The sequence below is a fragment of the Typopeltis vanoorti genome, chromosome 1 (assembly GCF_054136105.1).
Source record: "Typopeltis vanoorti isolate ZY-2024b chromosome 1, IOZ_Tvanoo_1.0, whole genome shotgun sequence".
Classification (NCBI taxonomy): domain Eukaryota; kingdom Metazoa; phylum Arthropoda; class Arachnida; order Uropygi; family Thelyphonidae; genus Typopeltis; species Typopeltis vanoorti.
The window spans coordinates 92,426,632-92,451,532 of NC_143549.1; the positions used below are offsets into that span (position 1 = coordinate 92,426,632).

At 37.0% G+C, this 24,901-nt stretch overlaps 1 protein-coding gene across 2 annotated transcripts in view; it reads left to right on the plus strand.

Annotated features, from left to right (window-relative positions):
• The window catches only part of LOC150110205 (zinc finger protein ush-like), a 199,952-nt gene extending 180,449 nt beyond the window's left edge, over window positions 1–19,503 (plus strand). The window contains exons 6-7 of one of the 2 annotated variants that reach the window (XM_090398353.1): window positions 98–265; window positions 14,122–19,503. In XM_090398353.1, coding sequence (XP_090254479.1) covers window positions 98–265; window positions 14,122–16,913 — 2,960 coding nt within the window. In that variant the 3' untranslated portion in view covers window positions 16,914–19,503. The remainder of the gene's footprint in view (window positions 1–97; window positions 266–14,121) is intronic. The other variant, XM_090398361.1, reaches the window with a different exon arrangement.
• The last annotated feature ends 5,398 nt before the right edge of the window (window positions 19,504–24,901 follow it).

Consider the following 24,901-nt stretch of genomic DNA (forward strand, 5'->3'; position numbering starts at 1 on the left):
TGCAGTTCTCTTATCTAACCGAACCTTCTGTGTGTGTATTGATGATATCAATAACAAATCTTCTTTTTTTTTTTTGTTTTTTTATTTCTATTTCCAGTGGACACCGGATTTCGCTGTGCTCCGTGTGGTATTACATTTAGTAGCGTAAGAACTCTTCATGCACATCAAACATATTATTGTTCACATCGACTAGACACGACGGCTGTAAAATCGGAGGCCAACAGCGACGCAGCTAGTCACTCCTCGTCGGGAGAAGCGGCGATAGGTAAGTGGCGCCATCTGTCGACGGCATCTGGTACCATTCTATTTTTGGTTTGCCTTTTACCAAACCTTTGTCGGGGAAACCATTAGAATCATTAACGTCAAAGCGCTTCCCCTTTTATTAATTGCAACGTTATCTGTTAAACACATTCAGAACGAGATCTAATAAATGCGAGAGACAGTTATTGTGAAGACTAGCGTAGAGTTTTCTAATTTTCCCTCATTAAACACATGTTTGGTGGGGGTAATAGAGTGAAAAATTGCACTACATTGTTGACTGGATGGAGGCGACTGAATGGAAATGCGTATCCTCAAGCATTCTCTAATTACACCTGATGTGACAGATGTTTTACCGAACAAATGAAGTGACAGGCAGCTAGAATAGAGCGATTCAACACACCCGAACGTACACACACACACACACACACACACACGGCTTGTGTTTAAATAGCTTTAGTTGCAATTATGTACTCTGACAATAATCATTATAGACGCGACCGTCAAACAAGTGAGTGGTTCGCTTTGAAATAGAGAGACGATGGGAAGAGAATAACAAATACTTTCTACGAAATCCCAACCACTTAAGAAAATGTCAACAGACCGACTTGTCAATGCGCACAGAGGCGAAAGGCAAATTAGAGGCGATTTCCCCTCACTTGCTTTAGGTTCGCAAGAGAAAGGGTATTGTTGATCCACTCCATAATTAAGAATATTTCAATAAGTTGTTTATTCAGGGCTAATATCTTTTCTAATACAGGATTTAAAGAGACAAATCCTATATTTAATTACTGAGGATTGAACACTGGCGTTAATTAGGTGTACCCAAATGATTTTACTGACATTATTGTGTTTAATTAGCTCTAAATGCGAACATTTGTTGTGGGATTGTCAAAATCGTCTGCTGTTGAAACGAAGATCTTTTGTTTAATTATAGCAGACATTGTTGACCTAAATTAGCATATGGAAAATCCGTTTGTTAAAAGACCGCTCCTGTCAGGATTGCAAATATTTGCATGACTTGACCTTGAAATACGAAGTATAAATTGTTCTGCTCCAAGAATTACTTCTGTGCCTTTATGTGTGACTTTGAACTTAGTTTTTTTTTCTCTTCTTCTTTCTGTAGATACTTAAATCTTTATGACTTTGTTTATTTGTTTATTTTTATTTTTAAATTAAACTGCTTTATAATCTTGTTCTATTATTATTATCATTATTATATTCACATAATTGATACACAGTCAAAACAATACATCATTTCAACAATTTGACTGGTGATTCAGAACAATTCAGATTCTACCCAAGAATCTAAGAATAGTCCGTCAGGTAGCGTCGTAAAATAAGGACTGTTCCAAGTAATGCTGTTTTTTGTAGGTCGTATGGGGTCACTTCATTGATTTTTAATTGCTGTAAATAGTTGGACAGCTTCTTTGAAGTTGCACCAAGTGCACCGATAACTATTGGGAAGACATTGATGTGTTTAAGCCAGAGTCGGCCAACTTCGATTGCCAGATCTCGATATTTAGTGATCTTTTCCAGTTCTTTGTTGTTGATGTTCTTATCACTGCGTAGTACTGTGTTATCGATAATCCAAACCTGTCAATTGTGATGTCAGGTCTATTGTGTTCCAAATGCCGATCAGTTTGTATTCGAAAGTCCCAGAGAATTTTTACTGTTTCGTTTTTATCTTGTTATATTATTATTATTATTATTATTATTATTATTATTATTATTATTATTATTATTATGTTCACTTTTTGCTATAGTTCTGCATACATTTTCCGGATCCATTATAAATTACTTTTGGTTTCGGAGGGAAGTTTATTTTTTAAAAATGCATATGTTTCCAGTTAGCGTTTGTATATATTTTCCGAGTGCCAAAATGTTTAAAATTCTCGCAAACTGGAATTGCTTCTGGAATATCGCATATTTAAGTTAATTAAAAGGCTGTCTACTCGCGTGAATGGTTTTACTACATTTCGATGGAATCCTGCATAAATGCTTTCAAATAAATTTCCGTTTGTAACCTAGTCGACAGTTTTTTTTTTTTTTTTTTTTTTTTTTTTTTGTGTGTGTGTGTGTGTGTGTGTGTCTTTCACAAAAGGTAGTACCATGAACGGACTAACGATTTTTTTTTATTTCTTTTTTATTTTTAAAATTAATTTTTACCTCTCGCAAAGACCCCATTTTAGAGACAAACCATGGAACTTTCCAAAGCCACTTCAGGCCTCCAGGAATAAAACAAATTTCGGGAGGAGGTGAAAGTAAGTAGAAATTGACTACCTTCATCTCTTTAATCCACCTTTCTCAACTTTAATCATCAACTTTCATCTCTTTAATCCACCTTTCTCAACTTTAATATAATAATAATGACTTCACGAAAATAACAAACTTCTTCCCAATTATTAGATCTTTTTAGAAATTAATGGACATCTTTTTCTACATGCGATAAATATATATATTTTTTCCATATTACAAGCATGTTCGTACCATATCGAAGAAGCCGATTAACTATTCACAGATCAAACTGCGTCTACAAGGGATCCCTTAAAAGCTCCTCCCTGAAACTGATTTACAAGGGATGAGCGCAATTAATTTGGTTACAAACTCTTTCTTTTACTTCCTAAAGCAGTCGTAAAAGACGAAGTTAAGTGCGCCTTTGGTTGGAAAAATCCAACTTCGAAACCCGTCAGAGTGGTGTTGAACTTTTTGTAAGCGTTCCCTTTTGTAAGTGTCCTTTCTTCGAAACTCGAACCTTGAGAATAACAGACATAATAAGCTGGTCCCGTATAGTCTTAATTGCTTTGGCTATGATTTAAAACAACTCACAGCAGCTCATCTTACATATATTAGAAGGGGGGGGGGGGATGATGTCCAGATATTTACTGAACGAGATAGTATTAAAAATATATATATTTAGAAGTGCTATGCACTATTTTCTTAAACTTGTTCCGCAAAAACGAAGGAACTTTCTAGTATAAGAAAGAGTTTGAAAAAAAATACTCCTCAGTGAAGGAGGAGTACATTTATTAAATCGGCTTATTTCTAGAAGAGGTCTATTAATTTATTAATTGCAATATTTTATGTATCAAATGCATTCTTGAACGAAATATTTCGCAGCAATGGTTCCTTGCCTAATTCCTTTCCGATAAGCTTTTAGGAACATTTTCGTAAGGACTTTCTCCCCAAAATAAATATTTTATGTATGATTGCGCAGTCTTAGAAAGTATAAGTAACATTGACTTTTTTGGACAGGGGCACTGATAGATAGTACAGAGAGCGTTCAAAATACGGGACTTCGAGAGAGGTGACTCAGTGACTTCGAGAGAGGTGTCATCGTGGGCTGTCACATTAGTGGCATGTCCATACGTGACATTGTCGTTCAACCGGATATGATCAACAAATGGAGATGTTATGACATCACTCTGCAGGAAAACATCCAGGGCGGCCGCCAAAAACGACTGATAGGGGGTCAGGAGAGTGTTAAAATGGTGGTACGCAAAAACCGGCACAGACTATCCGGTAACGCCGTGGTGAGCACTGATACTATAAGAAAAGAACTCCATTCACTCGTTTTCACGGAAGATCAGCCAACACAAGTAGAACATCACAACAACGAACAAGATGGCTCATCTGGCCTTGTTCAGAGAGAGCATGTGAACTGGACAATTGACAGCAGTGGAAAACGGCACTCTGGAGAGATGAATAAAGATTCACCTGTTTCCAGTCTGATGGCACTGTGGAGGAAACTTGGTGAATGCTTGTTATCATAGTGTGTTGTACCCACAGTAATTCTTGGTGGTGGAGGAGTAATGGTGTGGTGTGCATTCGGCTGGTTTGGAGTGGAACCACTGGTCATTGTCCGTGGTTCCACGAAGGCAGATCAGTACCGTGATATTCTGGATAATCAGGCGCTTCCTACACTGTGGAGTTTTTAATGGAACGGACCCGTGTTACTATCAAGACGACACTTCCCCCTCCCACAGAGCGACAGCTCTTATGGAATGGTATGAAGAGATGAGTGTTAAACGACTACCTGGCCTGTGCAGTGTCCTAACCTCAACCTCCCCCCCCCCCCCATCGACCATCTGTGGGAAGAATTGGAGTGGCGATTGAGGTCCAGAGGAGCACGTCCTCGATCTGTTGCTGAACTCAGTGCTGCCTTGATGGAGGAATGGAGAAACATTTCACTCGATGTCTGCCACACATTGGTGGAAAGCCTCCCTCAAAGCGTGGAAGAGGTGATCAAAGCCAGGCGTGGACATATCCGATGTTAGGGTTCGCCTACCGGTATCAATTGTAAATTGCTAAAGTGTTCTTAGACAATTATTGGTAGATAGTGTAAAAAATTTCAGTTTTTTTTTAAAGGATAACAATAGCCTGGAATAGAGAATACTTTGCCTTATTTCTAAGCTAAATACAATGAATATTACTTATTAAAATATCCATGGCAACGACTGCACTTTTCTACAGTCGTCTCATTCATTCAATGCATGAAAGAATAAAAACAACAATCAAGCAATGTTTCTAAAATTCTAAGCTTTTATATTCGATTTTGTTTCTTTACGTTGTCTGGATTGTCGTAATATTAGCGAAGAAAATTAACATTAAAAAAAAAAAATCAGGAGTAGGAATATCCCGTAACAAACAGTTTTAATAATTTAACTCGAATTCCATTAGGCTCGAGGATTAGTGCGAATTCATTTTAATATTTAGTTTTTGCAACAATGCCGCTTCCATTGTTGCATTAAAAGCGCATTTCCGTTTATTGTACTCACTTTAGCGATTACAATAAATATTTATCAATTATTTAAAGGTCGCTATTTGCGCTGAAATAAATGCATGGATTACACCGCATGTTTTCACCAACGTTTTCTTCTTTAACTGCAGTTTTTACTTAGTAAAACACATCCGCATTTAACTTTTATTAATACAGTTGCATCAGCTTAGTTTGTAGCGAATTATCAACAGCAAAACAATTGGATGGTTCTCCCATGTATCGAATGAATTATTCACAATCGCTTTAAAGAGCGACGAACACTTTTAGCTTGCTTTTTTTTGTTATTCATTTGCGATGCATTTTATCCCCTGGTTGCACTTTTCTTTCCATCAAATCCCATCAAAGAATAAAATGAAAAAAGAGCAAAAAATTATAATAGTTCTTCGTATGGAATATAGATGGCAGCAGCACTTGTTAACTGACCCTTGTAAATGGTTTCAATTCTCTGTAATTGCTATGTTATTTTCAAAGAAAGGCTATTGTTGGTTTGAATTTAAAAAAAAAAGGAAATTTACAGACTTAATTCGCGATTTCAATTTAATGGGATACGCATGCGCATAAGTGATGCCAAATAATATTAAAAAACCGTAGAAGTCTGTTACAACAATAGTTCAGAACGGTTGCAGAAATTATCATAAATACAATTAAAGAAGTAGAAAATATATTTAAAAAAGTATCGAAATCAATGCTGAACAAAATGATTAGCTTTATATTATTCATCATTTATACCTCAATACAATCGATTCATCAAATAAAGAGAATTGCTCATTTGAATGAATTTCTGTTTCGTACCAATAGCGACTCGTCAGTTTCATAACTTATATATATATTACATAATCCGAAGATCGTGCTCTAGAGGCCAAACATGGAACTTTTTCAAGCCATTTCAAAAAAAAAAAAAAAAAAAAATATATATATATATATATATATATATATATATTTCATCATTTGGGCAACAGATGGCAGCAGATATCTCGATGTTTTAAATTCTTTCCATGTGGAGTGCCGGCATGGTTGACCGAGTGGTTATCGTGTCCACTCTCCAGCCAAGAGACTGTGGGTTCGAATCCCACCATGGGCATGGATGTTTGTGATTGTCCTACAAACTCTGTGTAGAAAGGGAATCTGCGACCCTACCACTTATTCTAGCAGAAGACATCATTGCCGAAACCATGTGAGGTACGGCAGTGACCATACGGCGTCTACGGACGTCAAATGTGAAAAAAAAAAAAAAAAAAAAAAAAAGACTGTGTGGAGTCACGATATATTTTTTATATCCACTCACTGTATTCAGAAAACAACATTTTTTCCCTCCTTCTTCTTCTTATTTTTTAAATGTCCAATTAACAGAGTACACAATCGAACAAGAAACTTGAAACAGCGTAATGATTTGACTGGCAAATGAGTCCAATTCAAGGGCCGAGCGATCTTCCGATGGCAACTGCGATTTTTAATCAGCACAACATTCATTATGTCAGTCACTATGACAACGGTATACTTTAATGATGCATGCCATTTTCGAAATTATAATGAGTTGGTCGTTCTAGAGTTTCGAACAGTGTATGTTGATAAACAGAAAGCAAAGATAAGATTTCACTTTGTACGTCAATTAACAACGTAATTTGATCAACAGATATATGAGATGTATTTTGGTGTTTTCACCGTCTCAAGTATTTCCTACTTTAATTATAATGAAAGCAAGAAATTCCCGCTTTTTAATTATCATTTCCATCATTCTCTTTTCAATTTAAATGATCGTTTCAAAGTGTTCATTGTTTAGGATCACTCTTAACATTTTTTACTATTGTTACGTTTAAAATCTGTTCATTGTTGTCGTGTGGTTTTCCTACAAGTATAAAAATGGTCATTGTTGCACATTATTATTTATTATTTTTTTTAACGTTTTTCTGTTGCTGATCATTTGTCTTTTTTCTCTCTCTTTGTATTCCTACAGTACTTTTCTAAGCCAATTTTCAGCAATCTCACGAGTTTTTCCATCTCTTCTAGATCAGATCCATGCAGTTAGCTAATCAAATAAGTCTCCCTAGAGTATACTCACCACTATACCAGTCTCGCGAGCTCATCCTGTTGAAAACCAAATCGCTTTTCAATAGGGTTAAAGTTCACTATTTCTGCATATTATCTAACAGTCTTTATTTATTTTTTGGCAACTAACGCAACACGAACTGCCATTTGCGTATAAAATTATATATAAACATTTTTGATACATATCAAATTGTATTTATTTTATTATTTTCAGCTGGTCTAATATAATATTTTATTTTTTATTTTTATGACTTGATTTATATTAATATTTACCAGTATTAATATCAGGAAATAACTCTGTCTGCCTTTTTTTTTAAGATTCTCATACTTCATCTCCTCATATTTGTTCATTCGTTTATTTTAAACGATTAGAAGTTAGCAGTACATTTTCAGAAAAGTTTTGAGTTTATCAAACAAGCCAGGAATCATCTCAGAAAAAAAAAAAAAACGTCTAAAATGAGCCAGACATCTTGATATTGATTAGTGTGCATGCTGTCGGATAGATGGCGACACAATCGCCTCCTTCGTTTGTTCGATGCTATCTGGAATGAAAACATATTCGCCAAATAGTGCACTGCTTTTAAGAGATATGAACGGGGAAAAAAAAAAAGAAAACAACAAAATCATTTTAAATTAACAATCTTGCGAATGTTAGAACTAATTGAAAGAGGCTGTTTGTTATTGCGAAGCTATGAGGGACATAATTTAGGCAGTTGTAAACAGCGAACGGTTGGAGGCTTGTACTCAGTTGCGAGAGGCATCTCGGGCATTGAGAGAGGAGAGAGAGAGAGAGAGAGAGAGAGAGAGAGAGAGAGAGAGAGAGAGAGGGAAGGAGAGAGTACCGCTGATAGTAATGAGGTCATCTCGCGAATCGTCCAACTCACATAACAGTTGTATGGATGCTGTTTCTCTCGGCTGATTGTTTTCCAAGGTATTGTTCGTGTGTCACATGATCTGCACCAAAGGTCCTCTCAATCAGTCACGAACTACGCGGACACATCATTAATAGAAGACGCATCATTACCGCACTGTCTCCGCGAACGTACACCTTTAACATGTTGGGGGACCATGTTTATTCATGTCGAGTGTGAAATTGGACTAAAGTAAGCTTCTGCTTTAGTTAAATCCATCCGTCTGCAGTAGTTAAGCCAGCACATGGTTAGTACACGGCTAATAAAAGGCTAATCAGCGGCGTGCATTTCGATATCCATCGCATCCCGATTATCCGAACCTCTAAGTACGAGTTAACGGATTATCGAGACTGGCTTGTGATTATCTGTGTACATGTATTATAATATAATTTTATTTTCAAATTTTTTCCGACTAATTTCGAGATGTATTTGAAGATTTAGATAACTCGTGTGGAAAGTGAATTTTAGTTGAATAGAAATAAATATACATCTCTTTTGAGGCTTAGAAAGAAATCATTTGACACTGTTATGTTCTTTCATCACTTTCCTGATGACGTAACAATGTGTCCATTATCACTTTGTTAATTTATGATAACATGCTTATTTTCAACATATTGTTACCTATGAAATTTATCTATTATTATCCAGTAATTCTCTTTTTCATTGTTGCTTAAACTTTATAAACAGTTTGTCATTAGCGTCAATCTTTTGATCAAAAAATATTTCTGCTTTGTTTATAAAGTATTGTTTAAATTATTGCAAAATATAAAAGTCTAGTTTTATCTAGCCGGGAAGACTTTAAAAGGGTTTTTCGCTCAAATCACAAAGAAGAGCGTCAATTTTAAAGTAAACTGACTCGCAGATGCCACAGCTGTCTTCTTATACCCTATACGTAGGAACACATGTTCGTGTCACTAAATCCCATTTTTTAAATGTTCATTTTTTTATTTTGTCACAGACTCGAACGTAATGGAAAATATTGACTTCTGTAAAATCTTTGCAAACCGTAAACCTTTTTTTTTTTTTTTAAAGAAAACTCTTCCTTTTACTCTTTAGTTGTCAAAACATGGCGTAAAGAATTAAAAAAAAAATGAAAACCAAGTTCGCAAAGCGAAACAAAATGTTCTTGAATAGAGAAAGATATGACGCACTTAAAATTTTGCGTTACAAAATAACAATAACCATCGTTACCGACTGGCTAAGTGAAAAGTTTGCTTCAAAGAACAGAAGACGTCCAGTTTTCTCACAAGGGAAAAACAGAACGACATGTTTCTATGGTAACCGGTTTAGTTGGGAGCAAACGACCACGGGAGTTTGAAATAAGGGAGTGTCAGAAAATTCAGATAATATAATAGCAGCAAATGCAAGAGAGAGAGAGAGAGAGAGAGAGAGAGAGAAAGAAAGAAATGCTGAAAAACATGTTAAACACAAAGAGGATTCATCCCCTTGGAGGATCACGCAGCAGAGCAGAAAAACTGAGAAGGTAAACAGAGCAAGAAGACAGCGATGTGCGATTGGCACAATGAAAAAAATATTTACATCAGTGAACAAATCATGTAGCTGCGTGTGTTCACGTGGCCGGTTTGTCTGCTTGAGGGAGGGAAAAAACCCAGATATACTGGGGGAAAAAATCCTGCTGTCCACGCCCAAGACCGACTAACTTGGCTATGGCTGAGAAAGATCCTTAAGCTCCTCACGTCGGCAACGGGAATCGAACCCAGGACATTCTTTGCCCAGGCATATGGTTGCGATGCGCACAGCCACCAGGTTCACCGTTCAACATTTAATTATTTTTAAGAAGTAGCCCTTGTAACTTTCCTCCGTACATTGGATTGAGTTTAATTCTAGCCGTGACGAGAGAAATCTTTTTTTTTTTTTTTTTTTTCAATTGAAGGTGGGTTAGCCGATCTCATACGGTGGTAGCAGCGTTTTTATCTTTCCCAGAAGCTATAGGTTTTGATCCCTCATGCAGGCAGGCCTTAGTACTCACGCAATTTACAGAGAAAATGTACCCTTAGTGGCGGGTAGATGGCGCTGCGTGTAGTTGATGGTTGGTGACGTACGTGGAGGGATTAAGAGTGTAAAAGGTGGGTTTTGTGAAGGGAAATGTTCTCCAATGATGAGTCCTTGGAGGTGTAATAATAATAATAATAATATGGAAGTTTTAACGACAAAGTACTGAAATCAATAATTGTGACGAAATTCTAGAAATGATGAATTTAAGGAATATCTAAAGAAGAAAAAAAAAATCGTGGATTGAGATCTGGAATGAAAAATCGGATTACCTTCCGAATTGCAGTACTTCAACTCTGTTGATCGACCTTAGGTTAATCCTTTTAACAATACTGATTCATCAGACAGGTTAATTCTGCATCGTCTCCAAACACAAAGAAAAAAAAAGGGGGGGATTTTATGGCATTTTTTCCGCCCTCAATTATCTTCTAATTCAGCAGACCTTTCTGAATGATTCGTTTGCTTACCGTAAATACTGCTTATAAGCAATGCATCGGGATGTTCTCACCTTTGACGTCACTCACCGTTTCCATAGCGACGACGCTTTTATAATATCGCCCGCTCGGCTTCTTTGGTTAGGGTGGTAGGCAAGGGATCGCTGGAAGGTAGAAGCGGACAAGTTTTTCTAGAAGATGCCTTCTTAGGAAACAAACATAATCCACGCCTGCGTGTTAATAAATGATGGGCTCAGAAATGAGAGCGTGCAATATTTATCCCCTTAAGTGCCTTTACGGTTCGTATATGCGTTTTCTCGGGTCCTTGGGTTTTGTAACGAGACTAACTCGCGATGATTTTAAGAAGATTACTGAGAATACGCTCGCGACTTCGGTACTTTGTCGTTTTGCGTGTGTCCCATTACAGTAATTCCATCGACTAATGGCCTATCTGGGATGGCTTGTCCAACGCGTGATCTGCTCCATCCGCTAGTCTTTCCTTATTGCTATCTTCTGCCCGCTTGGTTTTTCTAGTGGGAAAGCCCAAACATGTTTATAGGACTCTGTCTGCAGTTGTTTGCACTTTAAATTTTCGGTTTTTGCTAATGATGTGAAGTCAATCAGCTCATCCAATGTCTGGTTATTTATTTGTGATTTTTGATTTTATTTCTGTAATTCGTTTATGTTGTGTTTCAGCGTTAAGCATATCGGTGACTTAAAATAATTCCATTGTCATGTGATTAGTATAACAATCATATTATTCTCTATGCTAAGATGACAAATGGAATTTTCAGTAAGCCAAGTTACTATAGCAACGACAATGCGAATTGTTTTAACAATAGATATGTTAATAATACAACGACGTAACACACGTTTCTGTAATAACCAATTGTTTCTATAGCAACAGCTGTTTTCGTTATCTTAAGCAGCAACCATTGCATCTATGATATCAAGAACAATCAAATCTCGTTAATAATAACTGTATGATTCTCTATGATCACAAAATTAAAAGCAATTCACACATCGAACAGCAGTAACGTTACTTTGGTAACAAAAGCACACACGTCATTAATTAAATAACAATTTTACACATTATCAGAACAGCAGTTAGAATTGTGGTAATCAATAGAGAAATATCATGTAGATAATAGTACCATACGTTGCCATAGTAACAGAGAATACATGTTATGAGAACAATACAAGCGGTGCAAACAATGTAGAAATATGAATTAGATGAACAGTAATAGACGTTGCCATGGTAACAGTTGTATACCTTATGAATTAACAGAAAACTATTAATTTCATAATATTATCATATATATGAATACGTATATGCGCACTCTCTCTCAAGATGGATGGATCACTATGGATGAAGTAGATTCGACTCTTCCGCAATGGATGACTCCTAAGTTAGCATTAAGAATTATACAGGCTGATCATCATCATTCACTGCAATATACGTCATCGTGGCAATAATGATATAATTAACAGCAATATACGTTGTCATGGTAACAGCAGTGGAAGCTAACAATCGGGAAATGTTAATTAGATCTCCAGCTTAACAACGAAGCATTGTTAAGCATTGAGCGAATGACGGACAAAAATGTAAACTCGGGATGCTAGTGAGGTATCGCCTTTCCTTTCCAGAAATCAAATAAGATCTCTTCCTTAGGAGAATGAAGTGCAGTTTCACCAGGCGTCTTGAGAACAGCTTCCAGATATATGTAGATCGGAGGGTTGGATACTAAGAAAGTGGTAATCGAGCCTGTAAATAAACTTAATAGCTCTCTTCATCATCGAGCGGATGGGGTGGTTTATGATGCAAGAAACAGCAGCAGCGCCGAGGCATAAAACGCATCCTTTCCCGCCCTCCTCAATCGACCACTGCACTCGGTAAACATCGGTACATAACACGAAATGGCATTGTGACGATTATAACACGCCTGAGGTGGCGCTAATGCACGCGCTCACTGTGTGTGTGTGTGTGTGTGTGTGTGTGTGTGTGTGTGTGTGTGTGTGTGTGTGTGTGTGTGTGTGTGTGTGTGTGTGTGTGTGTGTGCGTGCGCGCGCGAGGAGGGGTTGCTTGATTTACTTAAATGTGACGATCTTCTTTAGTAATGGCTGGGGTGAAGCATCGGACCTACTCCGGGAGATGACGGCTCTTTAATCAAGGCGCGTGCTTTCACAACCCACCGTAAGAAAGTTGAAGTGCGGATGCACACGTCTTTTTGATTATTATTATTATTTTTTTTTTTTTAAATTCCCCCCAAAGGCGGTTTTGTGAGCAGAGGGAGGACGGGGTGTCCCGGAGGTTGATGCGGGTATGCGAAGCGAATGTTTTAATTATAACTGGAAGACCGGAGATGCGACTTGTGTGAGTTCGTGTAAAAATAGCATTTTGACTTTTATTATTATTATTATTTTTTTTTTTTTTTAGAGACGTCTGAATTGCTTTACTTTTCTGTTTTTTGCATTCCAGTCACATCCAGTTGTATTCTGCCTTTTGAATGATACAGATATTCGACAGTCGGTGTGACATTCCATCTTTAGTGAGTGCGATGGAAGAACCTTCTTTTTCTCTTTATGCACGAACGACTGCAGATTGAATACGAATTCCTAGAGGTAAAAAAAAAAAAAAAAAAAAAAAAAAAAAAGCAACACTTAAACCCGAATGTAAAGTGTTTATTTTCCAATATATATTTCCCTTTCTTTCTTTTATTTTCCAAATTTTATATAAATTTTCTATTCCCTCCCCCTCTTTTTTGTGCTTAAAGGGAATAACAAGTCGTTCTTCATTCTTTCCATCGTAGTCCAAGATAAACTTTAATTTAAAAAGAGAGTGTGAAAGGTGAACAATCTTACAGGTAAAGGGCTAATAATAGACCCTCTAGCTCAGTTGGTTCGAAAGACCTGGGTTCAAACCCCATCTACGACGGCAACCTTAATCAGGGTTTTTTTCACTTGGAGGCGAGTTAACGGTCTCGCATAGGGGCGGCAGATTTTTTTTCATCCCGTAAAACAGGCAAACTGGCTAAAAGAACACGCGCATTATACTTGACAATAAGAAATAAATCGACCCAAATAGATATAAAAATGTAATGAAAGAATATTTTAAAATCTTTCTAAAGGAAATAGCGGTATTCAGTACTTGACGAGATTGACAGAAAGTAGTGGTAAGAGGCCCATATTTTTGCTGGTCATCTTATTGTAATGCATGGAATATTCTTTAGCTACTATTTATAGTTTCGGTTCGAGTGAAAGGGATTTTGTGGATCGCGCTGCTCGTCTGCATACTCGTTCAACATATAATGGTGATTGTCTGTATTTCTATCCGTAATCAATTGGGTTTTTGTAACTCGGAGGAGTAGCTGATCTTATAAGATCGTTTCATTAGTTTTATATAGGAATTATAATCATATCGTTAATCTAATTAATTCTATTGTGTTACTTAGTAGTATTAAAGCATATAAAAAATGTTCTTACATTTATTATATTCTTTTTAAGTCGTGTTATGATTAAAAAATAGAGTTGGCTGGGAGGAATGACCTCTCTCTATCGTCCATCGCTGGATATTATCTAATGCTTTAAGAATTCAGCTGTTTCTGTTATATATTCAACTGTGTGTGTGTGAGACCACCTCGATCTCAAATCTTTCCTTTTCTTCTTTCTTTTCTTTCAGAATCCTTCAACTTCGATGGCAACCCAACATCGGAAGTGAACGACCAAGAAAGAGGAGATCGCCTCGGAGGTCATCACGTGCTGAAGAGGCCAGCGCAACCTCTCCCTTCCGAAGAAAAGTTCTCGAAACCTCTCGCAAGCGACCCGAAAACTCTGAAGAGCGGAGTCACGTACAGTTGCACTTACTGCACTTACACGGCCGACAAGAAAGCGAGTTTAACTCGTCACATGCGCATGCACGGATCGCCTCCTCCTTCTCTCGAGAGCGCGATCATGGCTTCGAACGAACTCGCCCAGAACACCCCTCCCGTGGCCCGCTACTGCTCCAACTGCGACATTCAATTCTCTTCGTACAAGAACTACCAGGTGCACAAACAGTACTACTGCAACACCAGGCACGTGCAGAAGAACCTCCCTTCAGGATCGCCACCGCAAGCTCCTCCCACCGCTGCCGCCACTACCGCCGCCTCCAATTCCGCCTCCACTGACCAGACGAGCTCCTTTCCCGCGGACAAAGGAAGTCTCATTCCCGTCCACGGACACGCTTCCTACAACATGGTCTTCAACCAACCTCTGTACGCCGCCATCTCGACTAGTCCTCTTATCCTCGTGCCGTGTTCGTACATTGCAGGGGGTGGACTATCTCCCGCTGCAGGTCTAGTCCCTGCCGGAAACATCGTCATCCCCGGAAACTCTTCTGCAATTTCTGGAGACGATTCGACTTCCTCACCCCCAAGCATCATTCCTGCATTTACCGTTCTTCCCGGCACGACCACAGCGCCGTCTATCGTCACCCAGAGTAACGAACCGATGGACGAAAACGCGAAAAGTGTAGAAAGGACAAAGATCGAACAAAAGGAAACGACCAGACAAAAAGAAAGTAGTTCGACCACCCCTAAACAGACCGACAAACGCGAACCCTCCCCTGAAATTTCTTCGGCTAGTGGAAGTGCCTCTACCGAAGTGCCGCTGGACCTCACCGTGCGAAAGAAAGACTTGTACACTCCTCCTTCACCCCTGTTGAAGATCGAGGAGAAGGAGAAGTCCCCGCATCGACCGACAGGTTCCCCCGAATCCACCACTTTCCCCAGTGTTACAGAATTCGAATCAAAACTTCTCATGGGTGTCCCAAACTTATCCAATCTGCACTCTTTGGGAGGCACCCCAATAAACTCTTCGGCGACTCTTTCAGTTCCTGTGAGTCCAGTCTTAGAGCCTCCAACCCCTTCGGCCGCTCTGTCTACTCTTTCCTCGCAAGTGCTGGTGAAACAGGGGAACAGTAGGTGCAAAGAATGCAACATTGTGTTCTATAAGCACGAAAACTATCTCGTTCACAAAAGACAGTATTGTGCTGCTAGGCAACACAAGATACAGCGAAAGAGTGCATCTCCCGAACACCGTGTATCCACCGAAGAAGAGTCGCCAGACAAAGAAGAGTGTTCTTCGGTTGGTCTCAGTCCGATGTCTCCGAGAGCTTTAAGCCTAACTGCTCTTCCTTCTCAGACGGATTCCTTGGACAGCCATTCTCCACCTCTACAGCAACCAATCTATCAATTCTTCTGCGTGGCTTGTGGGATCAAATTCACATCTTTGGACAACCTTCAAGCTCACCAGACTTACTACTGTCCCAAAAGAGAAGCTCTCAGAAATCCCATCTGCACAACACCCTTGCAAGGATCGCAACAATTCCGATGTAGCAAATGCAAAAACGTTTATCCAACAGAAGATACTTTAAGGAACCATCCTTGCTTAGTTCAGCGCAAATGTCCATATTGTGACGTCTTTTGTCCCACCTTAAGCGCAGCGCAGCGCCATCTAGTGACCCATACGGGAGTGAAAGCGTTTCGCTGTTCCATTTGTGGCTATAAGGGACACACACTTCGGGGGATGCGAACCCACATAAGGATCCACTTAGACAAGGGGAATCCAACACCAGAGGAAGCGTACATCGTGTGCGTGGATGAAGAGGGCACCGCTATCGGTGGGCCAATGGGAAGGAAAATACTCCGGGAGAGAAGCCTGTCCGAGAGAAGCAACTCATCATTCAACAGTGATTCCCTGACCAACGATCCACCACCCTCAGGATCCCACCCGACCACTAGTGTAATCGTGTCGGATGTTCGCACTGAATCCGGTCTGAAGAAAGCATCGTCTTCGACACCTCCGGATAACGTAGCAGATCACGTGATTCCGGGTGACGTCACGCACTGGTGTCAGTACTGTGGTTACTCGTCTTCCTACAAGGGCAACGTCGTCAGACACGTGAAACTAGTTCACAGGGACCTGGTGTCCACTTCGAATGCGGTTAACGTGTTGCATATGAGGCACGGACATCCCAGTGATGCCTCCTCTCAGGTCAAGTTGACGGAGAGGCTTGACCCCGATAAAATTCCTACGCAAGAAACTTCGATAGCTCTTGAGGAGAAATCCAGTCCTGGCTTAGTGTCCAATGGATACTTAGGGTTGCAAGCGCCACCTGACGGTGAAATGGTGTCGGTAAAGAGCGAAAATAGCCCACCCATAATTGCTGGTAATAGTAGTAGTAGTAGTAATAGTAGTAATAGTAATAGCAATGGTAGTACTAGTAACAGCAATGTAGGGACCTCTTCCGTGGCAATTGTGGCTTCTAGGAGTCAATCAACTATTGTTCAAGTACCAAAGACAGGACCTAAATATTGCAAGTCATGTGACATATCATTCAATCATCTATCAAACTTTTTAGCTCACAAAAAGTTCTATTGCATCCCACGCACTGGGGAACCAGCCAATCCAGAGACAACCTCGGTGCAATAATCTTTTTTTTTTCTTTTTGTTAACTGCCCTGTGATTCGCCAATTTCTTTTTTTTTATTATTATTATTATTTTTCCTTAGTAGAGAGAGTTAGGAAACTGTGATAGACTACATTATAGAATCGTACGAGTTCGGAATATAAGTAGGAATGAACATTTAATGTTCGGATATATTATGAAAGTAATTGATAACATCATTGACTCTGACAGCCGCCACCCTCCTCCACCCATACACAATATATTTGCCGAAATAAATTATTTCTTTCTAAGTGTAAATCATAACCACAGCAAACCCACACATTCACAATAAAGCCACAATAAACGACACTTTAGCTTCAGAATAGTCTATGAAGAACTATCTTTGTTCATGAGGGTATACAAAATCGTTTAAATGAACCACAACGCCTCATTTTCCCCAAGAAGCCCTAGTCTTTAAGATGTGTGCCACGACCGACTTAGTATTTTGCAAAAATTCTAATATATGTAAGTTATTTTTTGTTGTTGTTGTTTATTTGTTTAGAGTAGGTCGGAACAGGGTTTTTTCCATTATTTACGAGGGAACGAAAAAAAATTTTTTTTTTAACTTGAATAATAGAATATTTATTGACAAATGAAACGCAGTAATTTATCACAGACTGAAAATTCAAATTCCAGCTTCACTCAGTTAATTATATAAATAGTAAATAACATATATAACATAACATCGGGTTAATTAAATTAGCCCTCACATTAAATTAATAACATCACAAAGATACATCTAGTTTGTTTTAGAATGTTTAATGATAAATTAGCTTCCTTTTTCTGAGATGTTCTTATAGTCCTTATAAGGACTGGCTTAAAGGGGCGAAGCAAGAATGCTTTTTATCTTCCCCGTTATCTGTAGAGGACAGTGTAGGGATAAGGTGTTATTGAGCTATTAAAGCTCTGATCATGGCAGGAGGGTAACAGCAATAGCCGAGCCTCAGTTAGAACTTCATTAGCTACAGCATTGCTATCCATTACCCTCCAAGGATATTGGATTGAATGTTTCCCCCCCCATTCGAGATGTTCTTTGATTATTGAAGTTTACTTAAATACTTTTTATATACTAGAATAATTTTAGTGGCTAAATTCATTTCTTAAAAAAAAGTAATTTCTTTCAATAAAATATAATTTCATTTTAATATTTTAGCTGTTATTACAAAAGCACAAAAAATTAATATTTTTATTTAATTTCAACATCAATAAACGCTCTCGAATATTGAAAGAACTGTTTTACAATATTCAACATTTACAAAATTTTTATCGTCGTATTTGAACAGTTCATTTTTTTTCTCGAGTTTTTCAAATTCGCCGTATTAATTGCATTATTTCAACATGGTTTTGTTTATGTTATTTATGAGAATGCTAAAGATAGTGCATTTATTAAACAAAAGATAATTGATGACATACAAATATATTAATTTATTCAAAAATTAATACACTAATAATACGTTGAAAAATACACTGCTGCCACCTACTGACGAAAAGAGTTGAAATTTATTTTTTGAAAAGTAATGGAATTTAATATAAACTTTTATAAAAAAAAAATAAGAAGAAAAATTAGCCATTTATTGACAACTAAGGACTTTTTACGAAAGTTCTAAATAGATTATTTCTTCGAATAATATTGTAAACAAAATTAGGGTCACAAAAGTGAAAAAAAAATTCTCTGCATGCAAGTCACTCAGTGCTAATCACTCAGATCTTGAAGCGGAAAAAAAATCAAGTTTTTTTTTAATTAATTATTTTTTTCCTTTTATGACGTATGATCACCACCTATCCCATCACTAGTGCCCACCCTATCTGTCAAATGAGCTAATAATTAAATACATTGAAATGAGAATATAAGTAGTGTATATATTTGTTTTCTATACGACTCTCCCTCTAAGCATATTCAGAAATCATAGCTTTTCTAATAAATGCAATTATGTCTGATAATGTTCAGTAATCGAAATACTTTTTTTTAAAAAAAGTATTTCAAATACTTTTTACAGTATTTGAAATATTATAGTGTACAGTTATAGAAATCATCTAGCGGACAACTAAACAAACAAGTCTGAACATGTTTGCATTTGAAAATATAACCGATATTAAAACACTCAACAAATAATAAAAAATGAAATATAAATATTTGTTGTTTTTCAATAAGAATTTGTGTTCAAAAACACGTTTTTAAAACAACTTCCAAAAAAGAAGATGTAAATTTCATTAGCTATTGTATCCAATAATTACCGCATTTGTTTATAATTTTTTTTTTTGTTGAATATTACGTGCCATATGACGTCATTGTCTCCAGCATTTCCATGACATTGTTGCTCAGTGTCTCGTGTCCAGGGGAAAGTTTTAACAGTTCGCTTGTTGCATTTTTGCCATTGAAGGTAGTATAAGCTAGTCTTATTTTTCGGAGCTAGTCCTGTGTGTTCTCGTTGTGACGAAAACGAAATATTTGTTGTATTTGTAAACATGTACTATGTCTTCCCTCGCTTGTATAGGCATTTGTTTAAATGTACTAAAAACATTGTAGTTGAGTGTACTCTTCTACATTTCGGAATTAAACCATTGTTGCAAACATCGTCTGCATCGTCTTTATTCTTCAGAAGAAAAAAAAAAAAAAAAAAAGGTTTAACAATCAGAATGACAATCTATCGTCTGTTTGTGGCTTTGATTGTTAACAATCAAACAATTAACAATCACAATTTTATTTTATTTTATTTAGTTATTATTTTTAGAGCAGTGTTTCCCAAATTATGGTATTCGTGAACCACCAGTTGTACGCGAAAGATCAGTGAAAATAAAACACTAAAATTCACAAGACACGTAATTTTCGAAATCATTTAAATTAGCCGTATTTCTGGTTGCGCAATTTGTAACTAAAAGTCAGCTTCTGCTCTTAGAACAAGAAAATATGACGGTTAACTTGCTTTTTTATAGAATTTGCTGGAAAAACTGAAGTAAAAATAATTTGCATAAAATATTATTGATGAATAAATTAAATTTCCGATCACTTGTCTACACACGGCACCATTGTGTTACAGTATGTCTTGTAACCTCTTATTTCTGAGGTTAATATATATATATATATATATATAAACTCTAATAATCCCTGAAAAGGTCAGTTCTGTAAGTTATGTAATTAAGGTAAGTTAAAAGGCAAGTGAAAACATTGTAAGGGTAAAGTGTGGTTCACAATGGCAAAAACTCATGATTGGAGACAAAGTCAGCATATCTGAAATAATACAGTTCACCGTAGAATTTTGGATATGACCGAAAACATGCAACACAACTCTAAAGTCAAAATTATGAGCTACAAGTAGATGAACCTACCGATGTTGTGAATTCTACTAATCTTTTGATATTTGTCAGAAAGGAGGTAAATAAATATGATAGGTTGTTCTGTCAATCTCCGCCAATACGTACGGGAATTATTATTCGAATAAGAGTGAATAGCCCAGCAATCATGGTTGGTTCTATGAAAGTTGTTGCGCATATCCAACTTGTTGCAGTGGAAGCCAAATCAATGCAGTGTCGTACACACACACACACACACACACACACACACACACACACACACACACACACACACACACACACACACACACACACACACACAAAGTACTCGCCAAATGAATGCAGTTGTAAAGAAAGTCTTCTTGATGAATCCCTTTCGTTGTGTGAAAAACTGGAAATAATTATAAAAATTCGCCGTTTCACACTGGCTTTCAAGTTGACAAATCCTGACTTGCCTATTTGAGCTGCAAGATGAACTTCACATATATCTGGACGAAAACTTTAACAATCTGAAGGAATCCAATGCATCACTGGAAATGCCTCTAAATTGGCACATTTTTGATGATCTTTTTGCTAATTTCAGTTTAAACAGCCTTCATATATCTTTGTATGGTGAATTCATGTCGAATTTTCATCTTCATGATAAAATAGGAAAGATAATTGAAAACCTGGCATATACGCCTTAACTCTTGTGAATTTAATTCTTTCACATCCGTTGATGAGCTTCATGTGTGAAGTTCATTGAACTTCACGCATGAAGTCGATTTGCGTATGTTGCAAAATATGAACCAGCTGCAGTGTTCGGACAATGGAGCTGGTTCCAGATGGATTCCCATAAACCATCAATCAACTCCATCATTCCTGTCCAGCGTCAATTCTGAATATCTTGCGCTGTCGGACAAAGCAGTGAAGTACTTTTTTTGTCTTTTCAATCTTTCACATGTGAGTTTAAAATTCTTCACATTTCTTAATATTAAAACGAAAAAGCGAAACGCCTTATTGATGTAGAGTGACGACTTCGTGTTAATTTAGCAAATAATAAACCTAATATCCTTCCTTTACGGTCTAGTCAAGCATTTCCAACTCTCGGATTAATTTTTTTCTCGAATTAGTTTTTTTCTTTGAAAATAGTGTTTTTTCAATAAACTATATTCACCCCCAATTTTTCTGTAGCCTCGATGTATTGCAATATTTACGAATTGAACGTGTTTACTCTGATGAAGTCGTGCCAATAAGAGTACGCGAGATTATGACTTAAAAAAAAATTAAAAAAAAGATTATTTTTTATAAGAGAAATGAATGAAAAAATGAAAAATCTACAAGAACATTTTTTATTTGTAATATTATTTATATAAATAGCTTGTATACAGTGACTGGAAAGAAGTCAACGGACACCTCCCATGGGCAAGGAGCATCGTGCCATGTAACGAGTCACGTGTTTGTAGCTGGTATAAATGGGAGATATATGATGCTCCCAAGTCAGTGCAACTGTGTGTAAGCGAAATGGCTGTGAGAAGGGAACTGACGGAGTTAGAAAGAGACGTTGTGATAGGATGCCATGTTGCAGGCCTCTCTCTCTCTCTGTTCGGCAAATTGTTGACAAACTGGACCATCCACGCCAACAATTAGTAATATCAATAAGGTGCTACGAAGAATAATATGCAAAAACCGCTATTTGTTGACCAACATGTTGAATGCGGAGTTCTGGACATCTACTGGAACACAAATCTGCACAAAAACATTCAGAACCGAGACTCACAACATGCGTTTCCATGGTAGAATCGCAACATGCAAGCCCAACATCACCCAACCAACATACAGCGTCTCTTAAGTGAACGTCTCTTAGTAGAGTGCGTAACCCCAACTATGAAATGCGAAGGTGGCGGTCTGATGGTATGGGCCTGTTTTTCATGGTTTGGCATCGGACCTCTGTTTGAGGTGCCACGAACATTGAACTTCGACAGGTATCTGAAAATTCTAAACAATGCAATGCAATGCTTCCTACTTTGAGCTGTTTCTATGGAACTGACCTTTGTCTCTTTCAGCAAGACAGTGCACTTTGCAGACACGAACGTCACTACACTGGATTGACCTCCACGGAGCCCTGATCTCTATCCTGCTGAACGTTTGTGGGATGAACTGGTGGAATGTCGGGTGAGGTCAAGGGACGTCGGCATGTAATGAGACCTGGACAGGAGTCCAAAATTCCCATTGATTGCTATCGTACTTTTGTGGAAAGTATGTCCAGTAGGATTGCTGCAGTCATCGCAGCAAAAGTAGGTCCTATATCTTATTAAAGTGGGTTCTATGGCTGTTTGTTCCTCGCCCTACTATAATGTTCGTTGACTTTCATTCAAACAAAGCAGTGTGTGTGTGTGTGTGTGTGTGTGTGTGTGTGTGTGTGTGTGTGTGTGTGTGTGTGTGTGTGTGTGTGTGTGTGTGTGTGTGTGTGTGTTAAGATTACGGATCGTCGACTCTTCTATACTATTAAGTGCGAATGCGCTCAACCTCGGTAATGGTTAAACGTGAATACATAGCGGAGGCCTATCGATTACCAAATAAAGAAACTTAGAACGAAAAGAGGATCTACTGTCTTTTGGAGAACAGAATGTCATTAGAGAATTTTTTTTTAACTTGATATAATCTACTTATGACAGACTTCTGACATTTTAACGAATTATTGTTATAGAAATCTCATCAACATGTTCAAGGAATTGACGATGGCTGTTAATAACGCAAAAAGTATTATTGAAACGGATAATTCAATTTGAGTTGCTATGACAACAGAAATGTATCATGGCAAAGAATGGAGAAGGAAAACCAAAAATAAACATTTGAGTTCAGGAACTGAAGGAGTTACTAAAAATCCTAATTGCTTAAAAGAGGGGGATTATTACAGAGGCGACTTAAGGAAAGGCAAATACGGATGTTTTCGTGATTAGATTCGATTAAGAGTATTGAGAAAGGCCTTCTTCAAGTAGGTGTTAATGACAGAGAAGGTAAACGAAAGTGGCACGAGCAATAGCTGCCACGTTCCATTGGTGCAATCAATATCTAAAAGAATTTTGTAGTGTCTTTAATTTCGAACTGCTGGAAAGAATCTTAGAGAAGAAAAAATGTGTTTGTTAATTAAGCTGTTGATTTGGTGACTTCGATGAAGTGGTCAAATGATTAGCAAGGTTCGGAAAACCTTTTTTAAGTTATAATTTTGTTATCAAGGCTGGCTTGAACAGAATTTTTTCCTTTAAAGTTCGTATTCAGTTATCTTTAGACAGTTTTCGTAAATTTTCCCTTAAAACGCTTGAATTTTGTTTTCAGAATGCCTTTTTGTATTTTTGCTTTACAATTCCTTTGAATTATACATTTAAAGAGTTGTATTTTAAAATATTTTGTAAATTCAACTTAAAAATGTCAATTTAGCCTTTAATTTACGCTGCATTTAGTTTTCAAATTACTTACTATTTTGCTTCCAAATGATCTCCATTTAGCTTTCAAGTTAATTTGTATTTAACTTTAAAATTACTCTGCATAAAGCGTTCAAATTATTGTATATTTAGCCTTGAATGTTCTCTGTATTTTGTTTTCAAATTACTCTATATTTAGCCTTCAAATTCTTCTGCATTTAATCTTCAAATTGGTCTACATTTAGCCCTTAATTTGTCGGTATTTAATCTTCAAATTATATATGTATCCTTCAAATTTCTGTATGTTTAACTTTCAAAGTTGTCTAGATTTAGTTTTTAAATTACTCTGCTTATAGTCTTGAAATTATCATGCATATAGACTTCAAATTAGCCTATATTATACTTCAAATTTCTATCCATTTAGCCTTTAAATTACTCTATGTTCAGCATTTATATTTCTCTATATTTAATTGTCAAATTCGTTTACATTTTAGCCTTCCAATATCTCTCTATTTGCTTTGAAATTTGTCGAGATTTAACTTTCAAATTACTCTGCATATAGTCTTGATTACCCTGCATAGATCCTTCAAATTAGCCTATATTGTACTTCAAACTTCTCTGTATATAGCCTTCAACTTACTCTATATTCAGTCTTCAAATTAATTATATCATACTTCACGTTTCACTGTATTTAGAAATCAAATTCTATTTAGCCTACAAATACTTATTATTTATCCTTTGATTTCACCGTTTGTTCAACTTTTAATTAAAACGTTTAGGGGTTTGTGCGCTAAACTCTTCTGCACTTATAACCGAATTTTAATATGATACATTAGCAATAGTTTAGATCACTTCTGTTCAAATGCGACTGTTTGCTTTCCAGTGTTAATGGAATTTCTGCGTTTATAATCCAAAGCGGTTGTTAATGATGCGAAACTACAAACTTTTCAAAGTCCAGTTAAGTTCAATAAATATCATGTTGGCTATGACTTGTGCACTTCTCCATGACCAGATCATTAATTCAAATAATTACTTCCTAGATAAGCAGAAACTTTTGGAAAATGGTCTGGGCCAAAGATGAACATTTATCATTGTCCGAATTTCTAATAGAACTCTTCCTGTTACTGAATGTTAGCTTATAGATAGTATATGGCGCCATTTATCCTGTGTATTTTAGACCTTCTGGATTACCTTGACAATTGTTGATGCGTATTGTCAGTTACGAACCATTAAATAAACGATTTTTTCCTTTTTTGTGCCAATAATATTTTACTTAAG